At 31.7% G+C, this 19646-nt stretch overlaps 1 protein-coding gene across 1 annotated transcript in view; it reads right to left on the bottom strand.

Annotated features, from left to right (window-relative positions):
- Positions 1-166: 166 nt before the first annotated feature.
- LOC125069125 (TBC1 domain family member 12-like) overlaps positions 167-19646 on the bottom strand; it is a 43789-nt gene continuing 24309 nt past the window's right edge. The window contains exons 2-7 of the mRNA XM_047678501.1: positions 15180-15437; positions 6899-7105; positions 4632-5247; positions 4285-4413; positions 4009-4201; positions 167-3158 (exon numbers count right to left, since the gene is read on the bottom strand). Of these exons, the coding sequence (XP_047534457.1) occupies positions 2944-3158; positions 4009-4201; positions 4285-4413; positions 4632-5247; positions 6899-7105; positions 15180-15437 (1618 nt within the window). The 3' untranslated portion in view covers positions 167-2943. The remainder of the gene's footprint in view (positions 3159-4008; positions 4202-4284; positions 4414-4631; positions 5248-6898; positions 7106-15179; positions 15438-19646) is intronic.

The following is a 19646-nucleotide window of genomic DNA, read 5'->3' as shown; positions in this document are numbered from 1 at the left end:
ACACTGGCTGATTAATTATATTAATATAAAAAAAAAAAATTAGTCATAGTAAAAAGTCAAACAACATTTTTTAATAAGATTTTAAATTAACATGGTTATTTTTATTACTAACATTATCTACGAATGTCTTGTTCTCGTGAACAAGACATTCGTAGATAATGTCGAAATATCGAGCTCCAACAAATAATAATAAAAAACATGGTAAATATCCCGTTTTAAATACTGTTAGTAACAGTTTTAATGTAATGACAATATAAAAGAAATTGAGATAAACAAATTTTGCATTTACATATAAACAGACAATTTCTAATTATGTATTAATATAAATATCTATAATTAATAATAATTATTATTTAAGATTCGAATCTTCTTCGAAGAAGATCTTTCGATTACACATTAACTATTAGGCCGGTCCGACTACTCGTTGATTGATTTTCATAGATACATTGAAATAATTATACAATAATTACAAAGTAAATTTAATTGACAATATTTATACAATAACTATTTACATTATTTACAACACTGGTATATATCTAAACGAATATTATTTATTATATAGAAGATATATATAATAAGTTTGAATATTCATTTGTTTACTATCCGTACCAATAAATAATTGTTTTATTAGCGTTCCATTTTGTGGGAATTCATACACTTTTCACATGACTGATGCGCTCTTTACAAGTGAAAGTTTTTCGTGGAAAAAAATGGTGTATATAATGAAAACACAAGAATGATTATTTAAAATATAAAATTTTTGTATTGCATAAACAAATTTAATAAAGCCTAAAGTGTATGCATTAACTATTTCACTAAAAAAGTTATAATTAAAAATAAATGTTTTGCTGTCCATACCCTTTTCATTTTCCTTATTGGTACACGTTTAATAGACATGATCGGCTATGAAGGAACCTTCAGGTATAATAGTAGACACACATACTCATCAACCTGTGAGTTTTGCCCAACGATTGAATAATTAAAGATTGGCAAACCAATTTAGTAATAAAATGTATTATAAAAGATTATATTAACAAAGAACAAAACAGGCGTTGTTGATTGGTTGACATAAATTAATTATTAAATGAGGTCGTACATGAAGTAATTAAAAACTAATCATATCAAGACATTTTCAATATGTATTAGATATTGTACATATATAAATATTTTTAAACTGAGCTTTATATATTTCTACTATGATATGTGTATACACCACTTATATAAATAAGCAGTTAATTTGTCTAACACGCCTACACTTGCTACATTTCTAGTGACGATTTAAGTTTGAAAATGATTTGAACATAGATCATGATTGCGGTTGCTATTATGATTAGTTTAATCGAATACAGTTTAAAGCATCTCCGGTAACATTCGTGTTAATGAAATAACTGCATTATTTCAAGTTTGTAATATGTTTATATATTAAAAAAATATATATATTGTAAATGAAAAAAAAACTTAGGAAATAAATAATTATAGATATTTTTCAAACCGGTGGTAGAGTGGTTAATATTCATTTAAAAATGCTTTAATATAAATTTACTTGAATAAAATACATTTGATTTGGATTGAATCTAAAGGTGATATGTTAAAAAGAGATATCATTATTAACGTATTGTTATATACATTATAATTTTGTTTATTTTTTATTCTTCAACTAGCTGTCACTTAAAACATAGGCCCTTTTAAGCCGACTGATGAATATGAATAATGAATCATACATTTTTATCTATTCGAATATTAGATATATTTTAATGAGACGTTGTCTAAAAATGTATGTAACAATAAACAAAATGGCGTTTTGAGATTCTTTATAGCTAAGTAGCATATCAAATTTAAGCTTAGTTTTTAAAATCTTACCGATCTAGTCCAAACTAGATCCAATTACAAGACATGTATATTTAGAACTATATTATTTATATGAGGAAAATATGTACAGTATAGACACATATTATTAAAGAATTATGGATTAAATAATATGCGTTCTAAATAATATATATACATTTTATTAATATCTATGATACTACCTTAAAAAAATGGTGCACAGATCACAATTTTTCATAACACGATAACTTCTATATCATAATTATGTATGTTAACTATTGAGGAAAAATTTTCTATACATCTCCACAACCCTCATAAACTATACAAGGGTCGATATATATGTATATATATTTATAATAGTAACAACATCCGTTTTATAATTATTCGCCTAATAAATGTTGCTATACGATTAATTACCAATCTCCCAAAATGATAACCGATCTCTCTTGGCAAGAGTTTTGGTATACAAACAACTTTGACCTTGAAATGAAATGATATCATTGGTCGAGATCTAAATAAACGTTTTGAATGTCGGCGAAGTTATTACGGGATCTTTGAAAGTAGAATTAAAACGGATATACGTAGATCAGTAAAGGAGTATTAATATTTATTAATCCAGAACTGTAAACAAATCGCATACAGTATTTAAATCGAAGGTTTTTAATTCATCCATATAATTTTAACAGAAGACCAGCTTCTTAATTTATTATTATGTTAATATTAATAATTTGGAATACATTTTCAAATTATTTTGAACGGTAAATGTATGGACTGTTTTCATTAATTTGGAATCCGATTTTAAGACTCGGTAAGATAATATCATTAACATTTATTATTCACTATCTAATATATAGAAATAACGTGAAATATTAGATTTTCAATTTAAACTGTAACAATTGAATGACGCAGTTTTCGTTTAGAAGAAAATTGAAATTGGAATATAAGCGATAGTCACTATTCCGTGAATTTTGGATTATTGCAAAAGTTTTATATAATTTGTTGAACAATGATGAAGAAGGTTAACTTTTAAATAGATTGTAACCTAAGTATAAAACCTAACTACAATTTCATTAAATACTATAACTTAAATAATCCATTGAATACCCACTCACATGTATATCATAATCGAAGTGTGACGTCGTCGTCCAGGCTGTTTTCCACCGGGCAGCAGGAGACTAACTCCTCGAAGGACATGCCGTCGAGGGTCATCGAGATGGAGGATATGCTTTTGAATAGTGCCTCTGGATCTAGATCCTCGGGGAGTTTGGTGAGGAACTGAGCGGCTGATATGAAGTCCATGTCTTTCAGCTCGTCTTGGTACAGATGGAGGATACCTGAAAGTAAATTGTTCGTTATTTATTATGCAACTAATTACTATCATATTCAATATATTATATGACGTAATAATTCGTTTATGTTTCACATTCTTATTTCTTTATTGGAGATATAAATGTTTTATGATATATTTTATCCATACAATCATTTTCAATGGTCAATCTTTTTTTTTTTATTTAGCTATTTTTATTGTGAGTATGTAGTGTGTGAAATATGTATTTAAAATAACTTAATATAACAGATATGAAACAAAACAAAGTCATTACAATATTTATATATGTATAATCATAATAATATTATTCAGATATGTATGTAATCAAAAGTTTATAAATATATTTTTTATATAACAGTTTCTGAGATGTGTCCTTCAAAATAATAACTATATGTCAATGGCTAAAAATCTTTGATACATACTTGTTTCTAGCTAACATTCATTCATACAATGCAACTTCTACGTTGCGTTCCTTGGCCGTGCCGTTGGTTTAAACGGGGTCAGTACAACATTTGCATCAGGTATAGTTTCAAGGCAATCGTTAAAATAGCGTGTTATGTAATTGTTTAAATATATATAACTGTTACGAAGACGTGATGAAGGATCTAAGGCGAGACTTTGTTGAGGATACTAAAGCTTGATAGGTACCAACATCTAACCAATGACAATGATCTAAATCAAGGCCGGATCTACCATATGGCTTTCTGGCCTTCAGCCCAGGGATTCAAGGGGGCCCAGCTAAGTCAAAAATAGACGACAATGCGAAAGAATCCATAAGTTTATTAAATGAAACAGGTCGTACGGTTTCAAGTGTACGCTCAGATATGTCTCGACATAAATATAGATATGATCGGTACCGAGCGCGGCGTTGAAGAGGAAGGAGTCCCCGTCGCGCAGGAACACGTCCCACACGCGGCAGGCGGCGTCCAGCGGCATGGCCTTGGCGAAGGCCGTGTACAGCCACTCCAGCAGGTACAGCTCGGGCGCCACGGCGTCCGCCAGCGCCGGCAGGTGGCGCCGCAGCAGCCGCGCGTACGCCTTCCACAGCCGCTGCGCACGCGCCTCGCACGTTACTATCTACTATTCGCTCGACATCGATCTGATCGCATTTCATTCGTTTCGTTTGTAGTTACCTGCATAGTGTCACCATCTCTGGTGAAAGCGGCTCGTAGAACCGGGCCGTCGAGGAGATTAGCGAAGCAGACGAACGCTTGAGGCGCTTCCATGTTCAGTATGAGCACGGCGGCTATGAATGACATACCCTGGAAAATACAACTCAGTTTTTAGCATCAGACCACCGATTAAAAGTTAAAACAAATTATGCTTTTTGAAAAATAAGTCTGTAATGTTTATCTGCATTGGTTAACCCAAAACATTTGTTGTCACAATTATCAATCCGCCTATACTAAAAAAATTAAGAAAATTTTCGGTGTAACACTTCTGTGAAAAGTGAAACGTTGATTTAGAAACTAATAATTACCTGAATATAACCAATATCTGGCCTATAACAGACGTACGCCGCCAGCAGCTCGTGTAGCACATCGAAATACGGTCCACCCGGTTGGAATATACACAAATGTGGAAACGTCCGCGCTATGTCCAACTGGATCAGCTCCATCGAACATTCGTCACTATAATCTAGTAGATTGGGGTTAGACTTCGAACAACACTTCTTCGGTCCAGGATCGACGTTTATAGATTTCAAGTTCTGCTCACTAAAGTTCCTCGGTAATCCCAATCTTGGTTTTTCCGATTTTTCTTCAATCCTGTCGTCCATTTTAGCCAACTTCTCCGTTCTTTTCGACGATCTCTCTTCACATTTGGAAAATTCTCCGCTAGATAGCCTGTCTTCTATTTTTTGGTCATCTTTCTTGGGTTCATCGTGTTCACAGTCGCAGGAATTTTTCGTGTGGACTTTTAACCGTTTCCTCCTCAGCTGTGCTTCTTGAAGTTTCTGTTTCGCTTTGACGACGTAATCCTCGTACATTTCGTGTGTTATTTTCAATTTATTTTCAATAGCGAGTTGCCAGACTCTACCCCTTATCGCCGGTGGAAGTCCGCTCCACCAAAGATCCAATGTACGTTTTGCGTTTTTCCTGCAAGAGAACATTTAATTTTATTGAAATTAAATCGAATTACATACTACTACATAAGCGGTACTATAGTATGAATTTGGCATCATCATAATTAACAAGAAAATATACTAATTTTAGCCCTTGGGTAGTACCCAAAATATTTAAAACATTATAAAGTCTTTATCTTGGCCATGTTTATACCTAAACTATATTTTTAAAATAACAAATACATATAATACAATAAAGTAAAGATTGGGCTAGAGTGTGATACGCCATTTAAAGCATGTAAAAAAAGAATAATTTTAAAACTCAAACAATATGTACCAAAAAGCCCATTAAACAGCAGCGCAGATAACATGGGTTTAATTCAATACAACAATAGTGATTGCGAAGAAATCAACAAAAACAATGGATCTCATGTAAATCGCGAGCATTGTTCACTTCACAATATATAACCCGTCCCCATTATGACTTAGCGGATGATGGATAGGACGTCTGTGGTAGATAACGGGTGGAGGAAACGAAAAACATAATGACGTCGGAATATTTATATTCAGTTACACTTTCAGATTTACTTTACACTCGGCGAGAGAAAATTTTACGCTACAAATATATCGTTTTGTACAAACGTATCATTTTCTGATTTAGCTATTTTACTCGCGTTTAGATTTAAAAATGTTTTATACATTAAATAAATATATAAGTAAATTGTTATAACTTTTGATAGTCTCGACCTATTTCGATTAGAGATAGAGTAACCGGAATAATCGTACGTTGAATACTGTCTGTATCCAAAGTACTCCATAGTAATGATAGTTTAATGGTTTTCATTTGTAATTTGGACCGCCATGAAGATCCCCCAGACAAACAGACAGACAATTTTACAAATGATCATGTGTAATATAAAGTATTTTCTTTGCATAGATATAGATATAATAGTTATGTTTACGTCATAATCTCATATAAATTTATGCCATTGTAAAACTTGAACTTCGAAGTAGATGGTCATTTACTATTCACGTAGCTATCAAAATACACTTCATTTATCAATCAAAATATATGGACTGGAACACGTTAATAGATATTACGTAATCACATGTCGATCGACTTTTTACCCTTGGGTATAACACGAACTCGTGCAAGTTTGTTTGATTATAGCTTACACTCGTAACGTGCATATATAAGCATTACTTAGATCTATAGACCGCTCTTTGGCAAATGTAACGAAATTTTGACGAAATTACAAACTAGCTATTATTAGTATTTGTTAAAATTATCTCAGTTAGATAATTAAATAACTATTTTCGCTTAATCTTAAATAGAATAATAATAATAAATATATCTTAAATCGGTCATAGTTAACTGATCTCTATTATAAAAGTAAAAAATAAGACAAAATCTTAAATATTTTGGAGAAATTCCACACATAGAAGAATTTTCGTCTAAAAATTTCCAATTCTCCATTGTTATTGTATGACATTCCTGAATACGTACAAACATTCCTACGTTCAAAGCAGAACTTTAATCTATGAATTTAATTCCGCTCTGTTTACCATTCAGTATGCTCTGCATTCACTCTCACATAAATCGCTCATCCATTCATTGTCATTCATTACGCTAAATATTCCAATAGAACAAACGTTGGGACGCTAATGATTTCAATCAGTCTTACATGTTATGCCAATCAGGTAGTATTGTTTGCGTCCATTCTCGCGCGTGTCTTGCGAGTCTCTCCTCCATACGTATTGATTCTTGCAATCTTGCATGCCTTGCTGCTGCCTCTCTTTCCACTCTGCGCCTCGCTGCCTCGACCATTCTAGCGTGTTCTGCCTTGTGTCGCAGCGCCTCTTCCGTGCATTTTGCTGGTAGGTTTGAAGGTCTGAAATAGTTAATGCCGATCAAATCACAAACATTACTTAATTAAAATGTGTACACAAAATAATGTTGATAATTTACGCCTACGTAACAGTCCAACAAGGAAGAACCAAAGTTACTATTTCGTTTAAAAATCAAGTATTTTAATAACTGAATCTTGTAAACATATGCTTATGTGATGAATGCATTGCGAATTAGTGGTACAGTCAAAAACAATACCATGAAAATGATGACATCATAATTACAAAATATAAACACGGCCCTAATAAAAATCGTTTGCTCAACTTTATAGCGAACTTGTTTTTGATCGAGCCGCTTCGTAATCGGTATCGTAATTAGCGAATACGATGTTACTATTTAATAGCTGTTTATTAACACATTAAAGCAAACGATTTGAAAATTAACGAAATAATGATTCGTTCGATATATCTCATACGGTAATTAAGGCGGGTTTACACGTCTACTGAGGTATTATTGATATTTTATATTTAAAAAACAAAATTGGGTTTCGAAAGCGATGTTTTTTATATTAGATCAAGTACAGTCGGGGTAAGAAAAGGTTCGTCACCTTAAGGTCTATTTTCGTGTGCTCAGTATGAGCGGTAATCTGCTTTAACGATTGAGTATGACATATTGCGTCACAATGTAGACTATTTTGAACTTAGTTGTCATACTATGTTAGTTTAATTTTATGTGCAGTTTTCTGTTTAATGCTTTAGTTTCAAAATGTACTAAGAATTTACTTGATAAAGGAATGAGTTTGAAAACTGACGAAGGTTTTCTTAGTCTGACTGTACATTATTTTGATCTACAAGCACTACCCTTTTAGAACAAAACCAGTCCATTCTCCCCTTTAATAAGTCGACATAAATCCAATAACACAAAAGGAAATCAACAGCTAGTAAGTGCACACGAACACACCATCGTAATTGTAGGAAATTCCCGGCTAACTGCCGATTGCAATGTTCTCTCCGTTCGTGACTTGCCATGCACACGAAGTACTTATACATGCAAATGGGATTTTGACTCTTGTTCCTTAAGATATAGAGATCGTAATGGTATAATCTAGTCGCAAAGGGCGGCCGTAATCATTCCACGCTCGATGATATATACCTATTCAACTATATACGAGCACCAGATTTTCTGAAAGATTTACGGTGAACGCTTGTATATATTGCGTTGTTTGTGAATGAGAATACCAAGTCGTCGTGTAAAAGGTTTTAAATGCTAAACGCCAACATAAAGTCAAAGTTTATTTAATAGTCTCCACTAAAACAGCAATGACGTTTTTGCTTTAAAGCTAGATGATTTTGAATCAATATTAATTGTTCCTATTATTATATTTATCTTACCCTCGCACTACTTTGTATTTAATTCTTAAAAGCTTAATTCTACATATAATAGTTTTACACAGTTCAACATCGACCTGTCTCTAAGCCAATGATTTTCAATGTAAACAAAATGTTTATAGAATAAATTCGTTAGTTTTAGAATAAATTATCATTGCTTTCATGGCAAATTATTGCATAAACTTATAAATATAACCCTACGCATTTTGTTAGCTTGCTTTTATTTGTCTGATTCCACTATGTTTTTGGAAAACGATGTCCTTTGATTGCAGTCTGAGATTAGTAATAACTAAATTATTTTCAAGTATATAATCAGAGCATCGGGATAGGTTATAAATTTAAGGGTAACGTTGTATCGGCAAAAGTATTGGTTGAGTGCCAATTTTCCTCTACAGAATAGGGTCAATGGCAGATATCATAGATGTCTGAAACAACTCGGATGATATTAAATCAACGTTAAAACAAATTATGCATCTACTAATAAACAACATAATCAATGGATTTTGATTTTAGTCACAATAACATCCAAACTATAATAAAAAAAAATTAAAATGCTTTAAATAAAAAAAAAAAACTGATAGAGTTCAGAGGGAACAAACATAAAAAAGTTATTTCGCTTATTAACATAGTATTTTATTACAAGTAATTGTAGAACATTACAATGTTCCATTATTTTACTAAACGATACAACTTAGGGTGAAAATTATGCGATCGAGCGAAGCTGCACAGGCTAATAAATTATTGCAAGCTGTATAATGATGACCTAAAACATAAATTAAACCGTTCTAGTTTATTTAATCACTCTTATATACATATATTGTTACAATTTTTTAAGAGTCCCGATATAAATTAATACATGACTTAAATTTTATTATTTGTTTTACATTAATTCATGTTAACATCTAAACACAATAAAAACAGACTAAAATCTATTTTTCTTCCGACCTGTTTATTTATTTGTGTTTTTTTAACACTACGAATTAAAAAAAAAAAACATCTAAAAATCCTGTATATAGGCAACATGTTGAAACCACTGTGTACAATAAATATTTTGATATTGAGAACGTTATAAAGTAATTTCTCGCACCCTTATCGGTACGTTAAACTCGTTGAGTACAAAAAATAAAAATAAAATGTCTCCATACAGTTAAAGTAGTTATTCAATCTATATAAATTTAGCATATATGTATATATAAATATACAAGGACAAAATAGTTCAACTATTTCTTTCCGATTTGTCAAACGATACCTACTCTTTTTTTTTTTGTTTAGTAGCTATTAACGAATTCTTTTCGATATTATTTTCTTGGCGATAAAGATATTTTGTTAAAAAGTCTAGATTTTTTTAAAAATCAAAACAATTTCACTTTCTTATATTCATATTTTCAGTTTAAAATTAGTTTCTATTTTAAAAGAATACTGTATATATATGTAAAAGTCAAGTCAATGAACGATATCGCATGTAGAGCTCATTAGCTCGTTAAAAATAAACATAAACAATCTTTTATAACCAATAATATAGTATCTAGCGCTCCACTAGATGTTACAAAGTATGACGGGCAAAAGGCAAGGTAGCAATTTGTACAATAGTGTCTGGAACGGAAACGACGAGCGATGTCGGCCTGCAATTTGTGGAACTATAACCATTTATAGACCCCGATCTGCTTCTCGTACTTAACAAATTGGCCTGGAAGTACTGTCGACGAGATTTGTACTTATGATGTCATCTATATCATAAGACGATAACGGGGCGTTGTCTTTCGTAAAATAACTTTGCAACAGTTTTATTTATGAGGGACATTACTATCGGATTACTTAGACGTTAAACTCGCTAAACAATTATTAATCGTATTTCCAGCCTTTTTTTATTTATGAAATAGAGTAACTACTGAGTTTCTTACCGGTTGTTATCGGTAGAATCTACATCCCGAAACAGTGGTAGCTTTAGATTACAAAAAAAAATAGCCTTGTAAAGTGAACATTAATAAGAGATTGTAAGAGCCTACTTCAATAAAGTATATTTTTATTTTGACATGGAAACAAAACACTCCACTTAAGGAGAAAGTCTTAAGATTTAGAGGCTATTTCATCACAGCGGAAAAAAATCTGTGAAAAACCTTGGGGCATGCTCCAATGCGACTTGGTCGGTACACATATAATAAAAGGCACTGTGTGTTTGATGACGAATATTTTATATGCATGAAAACGCCAATTGGATCGTCGCCAAACAAAATACTAGTTACGTAGTAAGAGTTTCACCGAGGCACTTAGATACAGGTAATTGAACACACGCGCGCGACATCCCAAAGGTACGGATTCAAATTCTGTGTCGCAATTTGATATTCAAAGTAATTTGCTTTACCCCAACCAAGATATGGCAGTAGAATTATTATGACTATAAGCGTGATCCCTTGAAATATACAAGGTATTGGATTTATAAAAATAACAAATTATGCTATTTTTTAGTAATACAAGTCAAGTTTATATAGAACACTAGTTGGTGCCTGAGGCTTCGCTCGCATTTTAGGAGTTGTTCGTCAAATTTTAGCTTCCTTCCTTGGAGTTCAAGCTTGTTCAAATTTCATCAAATTCGGTTTCGTGATCTGGACGTGTAGAGCAACAGATATACAAGGCGAGTGATTTGAGTGAGAGTGAGACACTCTCATTAATTTTCTTATCGATTATAGCTAGCAGTTTATTTGTTTACGCACTCAAAATAACTAAAGTTAGCATGAAAACGGGACGGTAAACTATAGACTCAAAAACCTCTTACATTTCCCAGCAATGGAATATTTACTGACTGACAATTTTACTTCATAGATATATGTATATGATATTTAATGTCACAACGGAACGAGAAAATGGGACAAGTGATTATTTATCTTCATTCGTATCTGTAAATAGACAGTTAGACGTTATACGTTTGCTTATCTTTACAATAAAAAAAAATACACCAATAACTTACTAAGACTACTAATATTATTTTTTACTAATATTAACAATTGTCCATATATACAACAGCCAATATAGAATAGAAACAAGTATCAAAGGGATGTGTATAAATTTAAGTCAATCTAGATGAAACTGGTTTAAAATTCAGTTCAACGTTTCACCCGCACTTATTAACTTTAATAAGAGCCATTAAAAATTCAACGCTCAATGTATGTCACCTTCATTTTAACCCCGCGTTCATCTTAATAAATTAATTTATTGCAGCAATAAAAAGCTTATAATAATGAAGTAATTGTTTTTCCATAAAAAAAAGAGAAACTCCTGTATGGATTGTGTAAATATATTAATATTAATTGAAACAGTAATTAGGTTTGGTTTTGTTACTTTAAATCGAATCAAACAAAGTCGTATTCAACAAACAGCACGCGATACAGATCCAGGCTAAGGATTTTCTTGCACTGTTATTGGAATCGCGTAAACAATTACCTAATTCAATTAGCAACTATTCATGAAGAATTGCAGATGTTTTCATGAACCACACATTTATAACTGCTACTTTAAATTCTTATTCGTAATTCAATGAATGACGGTTAGGTCCAAGAATAGCTATAACAATTTACTAATAATATTATAATTGCGAAAGTAACGCTGTACGTCCGTCTGTCTGTATGTCTGTTACGCTTTCACGACTAAGCCACGGAACCGAATTAGATAATAAAAAAGTTCATCCAAATAAGAAGTATTAAATAGGTAAGAAAACTTAATGCCCCACCAATACAACGACTACCATTAGGCGACCAGACCTCAAAAGAAAAATACTCGACTCTAATTAACGGAGTGACATCAAAATAGTGGTGAGTGCACGTTTATTAGGACACAAATTCTCGGTCAGACGTGTCGACGTTCCTATGAACCAGTTTCGCTGTAAATAAGGGTGATCGACCCTTGAAAACATTAAGAATTAGCCACATCATATAAACTCTAAATATTTTGTCTCTTCAGTCATGATATAAAATGAACGGAACGGCGAAAGTGTGGATCGAAATAATCTTTGTATTTTCGAGTATTTTCACACTTACGAAAACTATAAGCAACATTCAGGCTAACGCACTCCCCCGCTGTTCATAAACCTCTTAGAAGGTTCATTAAATAATAAATCCGCAGTCTTACATACGTTTTCCACAAAACGTTGGCGGGGCTGAAGAATAATATATTATCAAAAATTTAACGAGAATATTTATTAATCCTTGATTTTAATGTATAAATCGGAACAGTAGCGTGCACATTTGTACCAATGTCGGTCAGTCACACCCATCGTGACCTCACGTTGGACTGAAACTCAACACGACTCCAACGGGGGCTATTGAACTACCCACGTCTTGGTATTGAGCTTTTGAATTATTAATTTATGTCCTTATTTAGATCATTCAAGCTGAAAGCTTATTATATACGTATACTAAGCCAAGGTTTAATGATAGAAAATATTTTGATAAAGTACCTACGTCAAAAGACAACACGGATTAATTAATGGTATGGAATAATTCAAACTAGTACAAGTAATCAATGACTTTTCATGTGCTTAAAATGTCAGGTGCAATTCTGCATTTGTATCCACGTACACTCATTGGAGTAGCTTGTTGGAATAAATGCCAAGGTTTTCTCATGGAGAAGAGAAGGGGTTCCTAACAGTGAGACACTAACAGTCTAACTTAGAGAAATTGAGAAACAAGATGTAAGTAGCGTTACGACATTATAAATTTAATTTAGCTAATTCGGTGCAGTTTAAATATTTAGTATTGGCAACACAGGAACTAATTTTAACGTTAAAGGAAGTTGAGTTACATTATTAAAAAAAAAGTAGAGCAACGGACAGTTTAACAGCAATTAAGCAAAAATAATTATTGCAAATAATTTTAACAAGTAAAAATACTTGTATCAATTTTTATTTAATTTCATATATCACTTAAATAACTACTGACACACAAATTACTAAACGCGAAATTAAAACACAGTTACGAATAATGGTACACTTGTGGTAAATTATAAAGCCATTAATGAAATTACACTATCTACTCTAAAAGCATATACAGAAAAGAAAGTCACTCATCAATTACATTTCTAGAAAATAACTTCCAAATGATTTGACACCAAGACTAAGACCTTTGGTAGGATCCAGAACTGGCTAAATAATTAGTAAAACTGTTTGACTAGATGGTAGGGCTTCTATGCAAGCCCGTCTAGTTAGATACAACCCACTTATCACAAATTCTACTGACAAACAGCAATAATTAGTATTGTTCTGTTCCGGTTTGAATACTGAGGAAGCCAGTAAACCTGCAGATACAAGAGAGTTAACATCTTAGTTCCCAAAGGTTAGTGACGCATTAACAATGTACGGGATGGTTATCTCAAATCTGCCAACCGATATGAAATAAATAAAGTATATATGTTGTTCACGAATATCATTATGGTTAAGTAATGATTTTCATATTCAGCAACGTTGGACAATTTGGCAAATTATCAACGGAAACATCTAAATATAACAAAATTCGATAAAAACAACGATTTCTTCAAGTCAAGACTTCCTTCACACGACTCTCGACGTCTCATTAAAATAATTACATTAATGAGAACTTTATAGTTGAATACAATGTATGTCGTTCGTTAAGAGAAATATGCGGATTTAAACTGAAATGACATGAACATTCCCCGAATTCCTTATATAAGTCTTTATATTTCCTTCCGTCGTTCGCTTTAGATATAAAAGCTAATAATGCGACAATATTACATAACAAGTATATGTTTACGAGCAGTAGGCCCAGTAAATTGAAGACGTGAATCTTAACCAATGATTCTGAGGTCAAACTCTGCCCAGGTTTGACCAACAACGCACCACTTTTCATGTGCTTAATTTATATTAAAAACTAGCCGCGACTTCGTACGCGTTTGAATTTGACATAAAAAGTTAAAGAAAATGACAATACTTTCATAAAACATTTCATCTCCTTTTTCAATATTTTTTCTAATTAAAAAGTAGCCTATGTTCTTTCTCAGGGTCCAGACTATCTGTGTATTAAATTTCATTTAAATCGGTTTAGTAGTTTTGGCGTTAAAGCGAGACAGACAGACAGATAGAGTTACGTTCGCATTAATAATATTAGTCTTAATGTAAACACTCAATAGACTGCTAAAGTATGTAGCTCTTTGTTATTTTAAAGCAAAATTATCAGTGTTCATCCAACTATGTGTCTTTATTAATGCGTTCATCCGTCCGTATCACAATTTTGTCAGTGGTTGTTGCCATCGATATAAAATTTGACACGGTTGTAAAACTTGTTTGACCGTGTCTATTTGAGGCAACCTCTCATCCTACAAAGCAAACAGAACTAAAAAATAGTTTATCAATTTTTGGTATGTCTGAAAAAGTGGTTGGACCTTATGTCTCATGATATTGTTATATTCCAATCGACTCAGGTTAAATTTCATGAAATTACTTAAAGGCTTGCTTGCGTGTTAGTTTATAAATATTGTTTAGAGGTTGCTAATCATCCCCTAAAAGCAAACCATATTCCAATGCTGTATTCGGCTGTTCGATATTTCGTTTATTAATGCGTTTCGTTTATTTTAATAACGCTGACACGTATATGTAAGGTCAATGATAGTAAAAAATTAGTACATACATTTATAAGATTAATTACTAATAAACAATACTGGAAAGACACACTTCTGAAATTAAAGGACGATTAAGTTGATAAGAATTTTAAATAATCTGCTTACCGGTCATGCTGTATGAGTGCTATTGAACTGGCGACTAGATCATCGAACTGCTTCTCGCTAGCCGAACTGCCTTGTCTTTTATGATGGTGCGGTGTGTTTGCGGCTGACGATGTAGGCGTGAGTGAGTTCTGCACCTCAGTGGTCAAACTCTTAGCTATATTTCCATTGGATTTACTGCCGAATAATCGCCATGTGGTGGTTGCATTTGATTCTTGGGTCTTAGAAGTCGACGAGTTACTTTTCCACGGGAATACGCCTCTGTAACAAAAATAAAAAACACTTGATATTTCTGTACGTCAAACAATAGTCACGACTTCAACCGTTTTAAATTTTTCTAGGCTCATCGATGGTAACTTTGGCAAGCCTATACATTACTATATACAAAAAATCATAAGTAAACCGATCCAATATTTCGTATTATGTCATAGTTACCTATCAATTTTCATGATCGAGAGCTGTACGCGAGCGCAGACGTGTCCGGAATGTCATTGTGTGATAATTTGCTCTCGTTGAGAGCGTGGGCAGAGAATTAGTGATAAATAACTTCCAAGCTTATTTAATTTTACTGTATTATAAATTCAAATATAGATAACAAATTATTTACTCTTAATATCACATGTTGAACGTTTTTTGTCGTTGTTAACGTAGTTACAGATAAAAAATCAATCAAAATTAATCATCAAATCGGTTTAATTAATTATTATCTATATATTAATAAGATTATATAGAGTTAAAATCTATTTCGTTGAGTAATTTCATACGTGGCGAGTGAAAGCTTGATTATTCAACGTCATATGTAGAAGTCGTTCTTAGCAAGTATAATTACAAATATAACTTACATAAAATCGAGAAAATATTCTTACTTAACATTAATATAATTGTGTTCCGCCATGTTTTTATTAAGGTAAATAAATTAAAGTTAATTTTCGTTTAAATTAAAGTCAATAATGTTCATTGATTTTTTTTTTTTTTGATTACCTGTTTTGTTCAATTAATTTAACATTTTAGGAAAATCATCTTTAATATAACATTAAAATTAAATGTAAGTATATTAAAATTATGTACTGGCATTCAATTACCTTAAAATAACAAATCGTAATATGATGCGTATATTTTGATGTCATTCCGAATAATTCCTACACAAATTGTACAGTATACAGTGTTGACTACTTTGATATAATTATACTTACAATGGATATACAACATAAAACATACTATCAAATAATATATATACTATGTTTATCTCGAGTCTACAGAATATTATAATAACAGAATGGGTTGATGTATATCCAAATGGCAAAAATCCAACACTTTCAGTTTAGATTTCGTCACAAAGTTTTCTTTATGAGCACGAGATGAATAAGCAAACAAAACTCAGCGTCACTTGGCCTTATTCGAGCCGATCCTTGATTATATATTTGGGCCATTTCAGCTGAATATTATTGTCATTATATATATATCAGAGTTTAATGACGTCATCTCGATATAATTACATATACTACAATCGATATTTTTATATTATACTATTGGATAAAAATGTAGGATAATTACTCCTTTCGCGACGTAGACGTTTACTAAGAAAATATTTTTGAAAATTTCAACTTCAATGGAGGAAATGGGAGGGGTAACTTTGTATGAATTTTACAAGTACAAAGTCGGTACAGGCAACTAGTGTTATAACATAAGTATACTGAATCAAGAAGAGTGACATCGACGTCAATTTATATGTCCTTCCTAGCATTTGCGTTGAATGTAATAAATATTGACTGACTGAAACGTATATAAAGGAATTTCGCCCTTATTGTCATAGTACTGAAAGTTATATTCATCTACATAGTTGATAATAATAAATAACGCAGATGATATTTGCCAACAAGATTGTTAATATTTTAACAAATGATTCTAGCTAGGGTTGCCAAGGCAAAAATTCTTTTAAATTTTAATAGGTTAGAACAAGTGAAGCGCGAGAGTCAAGCATTCGAACCAAGAAATGTTAAAAAAAATATACTTTAAAAAGAAGCATAACACTAAGCATAATTTTTAATACTCACTAATTATAGTGAGTATCAAAAATCTACTACCAGTTCAGAAAGAAATTGTTCACTATCACTTAAAAAGAACCGACAATAGAAATTAAGAAACCGCACATCGCCCAACATCAATCCCTGATAATTAGTATTTATTATTTTGAATATTCTATTCTTGATATATAATATCGTAAATATCAAAGTTCAATACTTTATCATAAATGTTACCAATAAATACATTACCTAGACAAATATTGCATAAATATACATACCTATGATACATAACGAAATACTCTAAGAATTAATTGATAAAATATATGAAAACGTTTTATTTAAATTAGAAATGATAGAATTAATTAACACGAAACGATTAAATAGATAATTAAATTAAAGATTAAAGATGCCATCTTTTATATCGTAAAATATATTCTTGTAGGAAGTCAAACTAAAACTTAGTCAACGTTTGTTCACAACATTTTTTAGTCATGCCCTGTTGGTCTAGTGATTTATGGACATAGATTTCTACAGAGATTCCAAATTCAAATCTTATTTCCGTTCAATAACAAATCATTGTAATTTGCTGTCAGAAGAAGTAAAACAAAATAATATTTACCACAAATCACTTTTTCCTAAAAACTTAATTCAAACTTCAGTTAAGGATGGTTGATTAACTAACATTCAAACACAAACATTCATTTTATACTGAGAGTTCAGAATTACGAGTCGAATGATATTATGTTAACTACTTATTTACCTATTTCATTAAACGATCAACAAAAACGAGTGCAATGTTTTAAAGGTTCATAGGAATACATATGATATGTGAGTGTCTTTATTCCACTAAAAGATAAAAAATAAAAAAAATATGCAAATTCTAGTGAGATATTATCTTTAAACAAAATTGGAATGGATTATATAGAAATTGTTTTAATCGAATCGAAATAATGATATAATGCTGAAGATAACATGATACTGTCCCTCCCTTTTTCTAAAGGTGTAAAAGAGAGGGCCATTACAACAATGTTATAATTATTTTAACACACCCGTAGGTAATTAAATGCACGTGCAACGGATGTTATGGGATTCTACATGTATGACGGTGTTAGTTGTGACAAGATAATTATATCTGATCGATAAAATTCTAACGTGTTTTACCGAGCAATTATATTACATAAATAACTATTAATAAATAAGAATTACTTTAATGACTCTAGATTGTTTTTGTGTTTATATATTAATAGACTTTTTTGTTTTTTTTTTTTATGGCATTGGTTGGCGGACGAGCATATGGGCCCACCTGATGGTAAGTGGTCACTACCGCCCATAAACAAAGGCGCTGTAAGAAATATTAACCATTCCTTACATCAGCTATGCGCCACCAACCTTAGGAACTAAGATGTTATGTCCCTTGAAAATTATTATTTATTGTCCGCAAATTAACAATTTGATTTAATATCAATTGTAATATGTCGATAAAATGAGCTAAGAACAGCAAATCTGTTTATAGAACACTATAAATCTTATAATTCATCAATCTTCATAGTATGCTTCAAGAAGCAATGACATCTGAGAAACAAAGACCTAATAGCGTAACACTCGTATGTGCCAAAGAAACTATAAAGGCCTTGTGTAATTATTTCTTTCAAATGTACGAGCTAATACGTAACAAAAACGCTGTGCGCATGCGCCGTGCCGGCCCGCGCATGGTACGCGCTCGCGCAGCTAACAACGCGACCTGTTGACTTATAACGTGACAGGTTGAATATAAAATATGAAAATACATTAATTTTATATTCGACTTCTGGTTAATTCCGTCCGTGTAATTTATAATTATATATATTTAAATTTATCATAATTTACAAATATATAAGTACCTACTAAGTAAATATAAAATACCACAAGAGTATATTAAATGTATAGAGATATTTATTAAGGAACTAAAGGAAGACAAGGTCATACTGAGCTGTCACCAAGTAAACTGTGAAAAGATTAAGGGAACAATTAGGATCCAGTCTTTGTATAGTTGTAACAAAGTATCCATATGTCGCCGTTTTCATGTGCTTGACTTATTTGTTAGTCTCTGGCGAAAATTATTGTCGTGTGAATTTATGATAATGATCAAGCTGTTATAGCATTCGTTTGTGTATGTTATTACTTTTTGATTACAATGTAAATATGGTTTTTATATAACTCTTGCTTAACACACGCGAACTGTTGTAGTAAACAGAGTTTGAATCACTCAAAGTTGGCTTGGATTAATGTTGTAATAAGTATTGAATTTCGGCATGTAATCAGATTTGAAAATTTCTTGTTAGTTTTCGCAATCTCGGATTAACAAAACTTGATGATCTAAGAATTAGTTAAATACTTTTGCTAGATGTTATAGTCTAAGAAAGTCTTACAAAATTCGAGGCTATCATAGGAGCTGAATAATAGGACA

The sequence above is a fragment of the Vanessa atalanta genome, chromosome 15, assembly GCF_905147765.1.
Source record: "Vanessa atalanta chromosome 15, ilVanAtal1.2, whole genome shotgun sequence".
Classification (NCBI taxonomy): domain Eukaryota; kingdom Metazoa; phylum Arthropoda; class Insecta; order Lepidoptera; family Nymphalidae; genus Vanessa; species Vanessa atalanta.
This window is presented reverse-complemented; position numbering and strand designations above follow the sequence as displayed.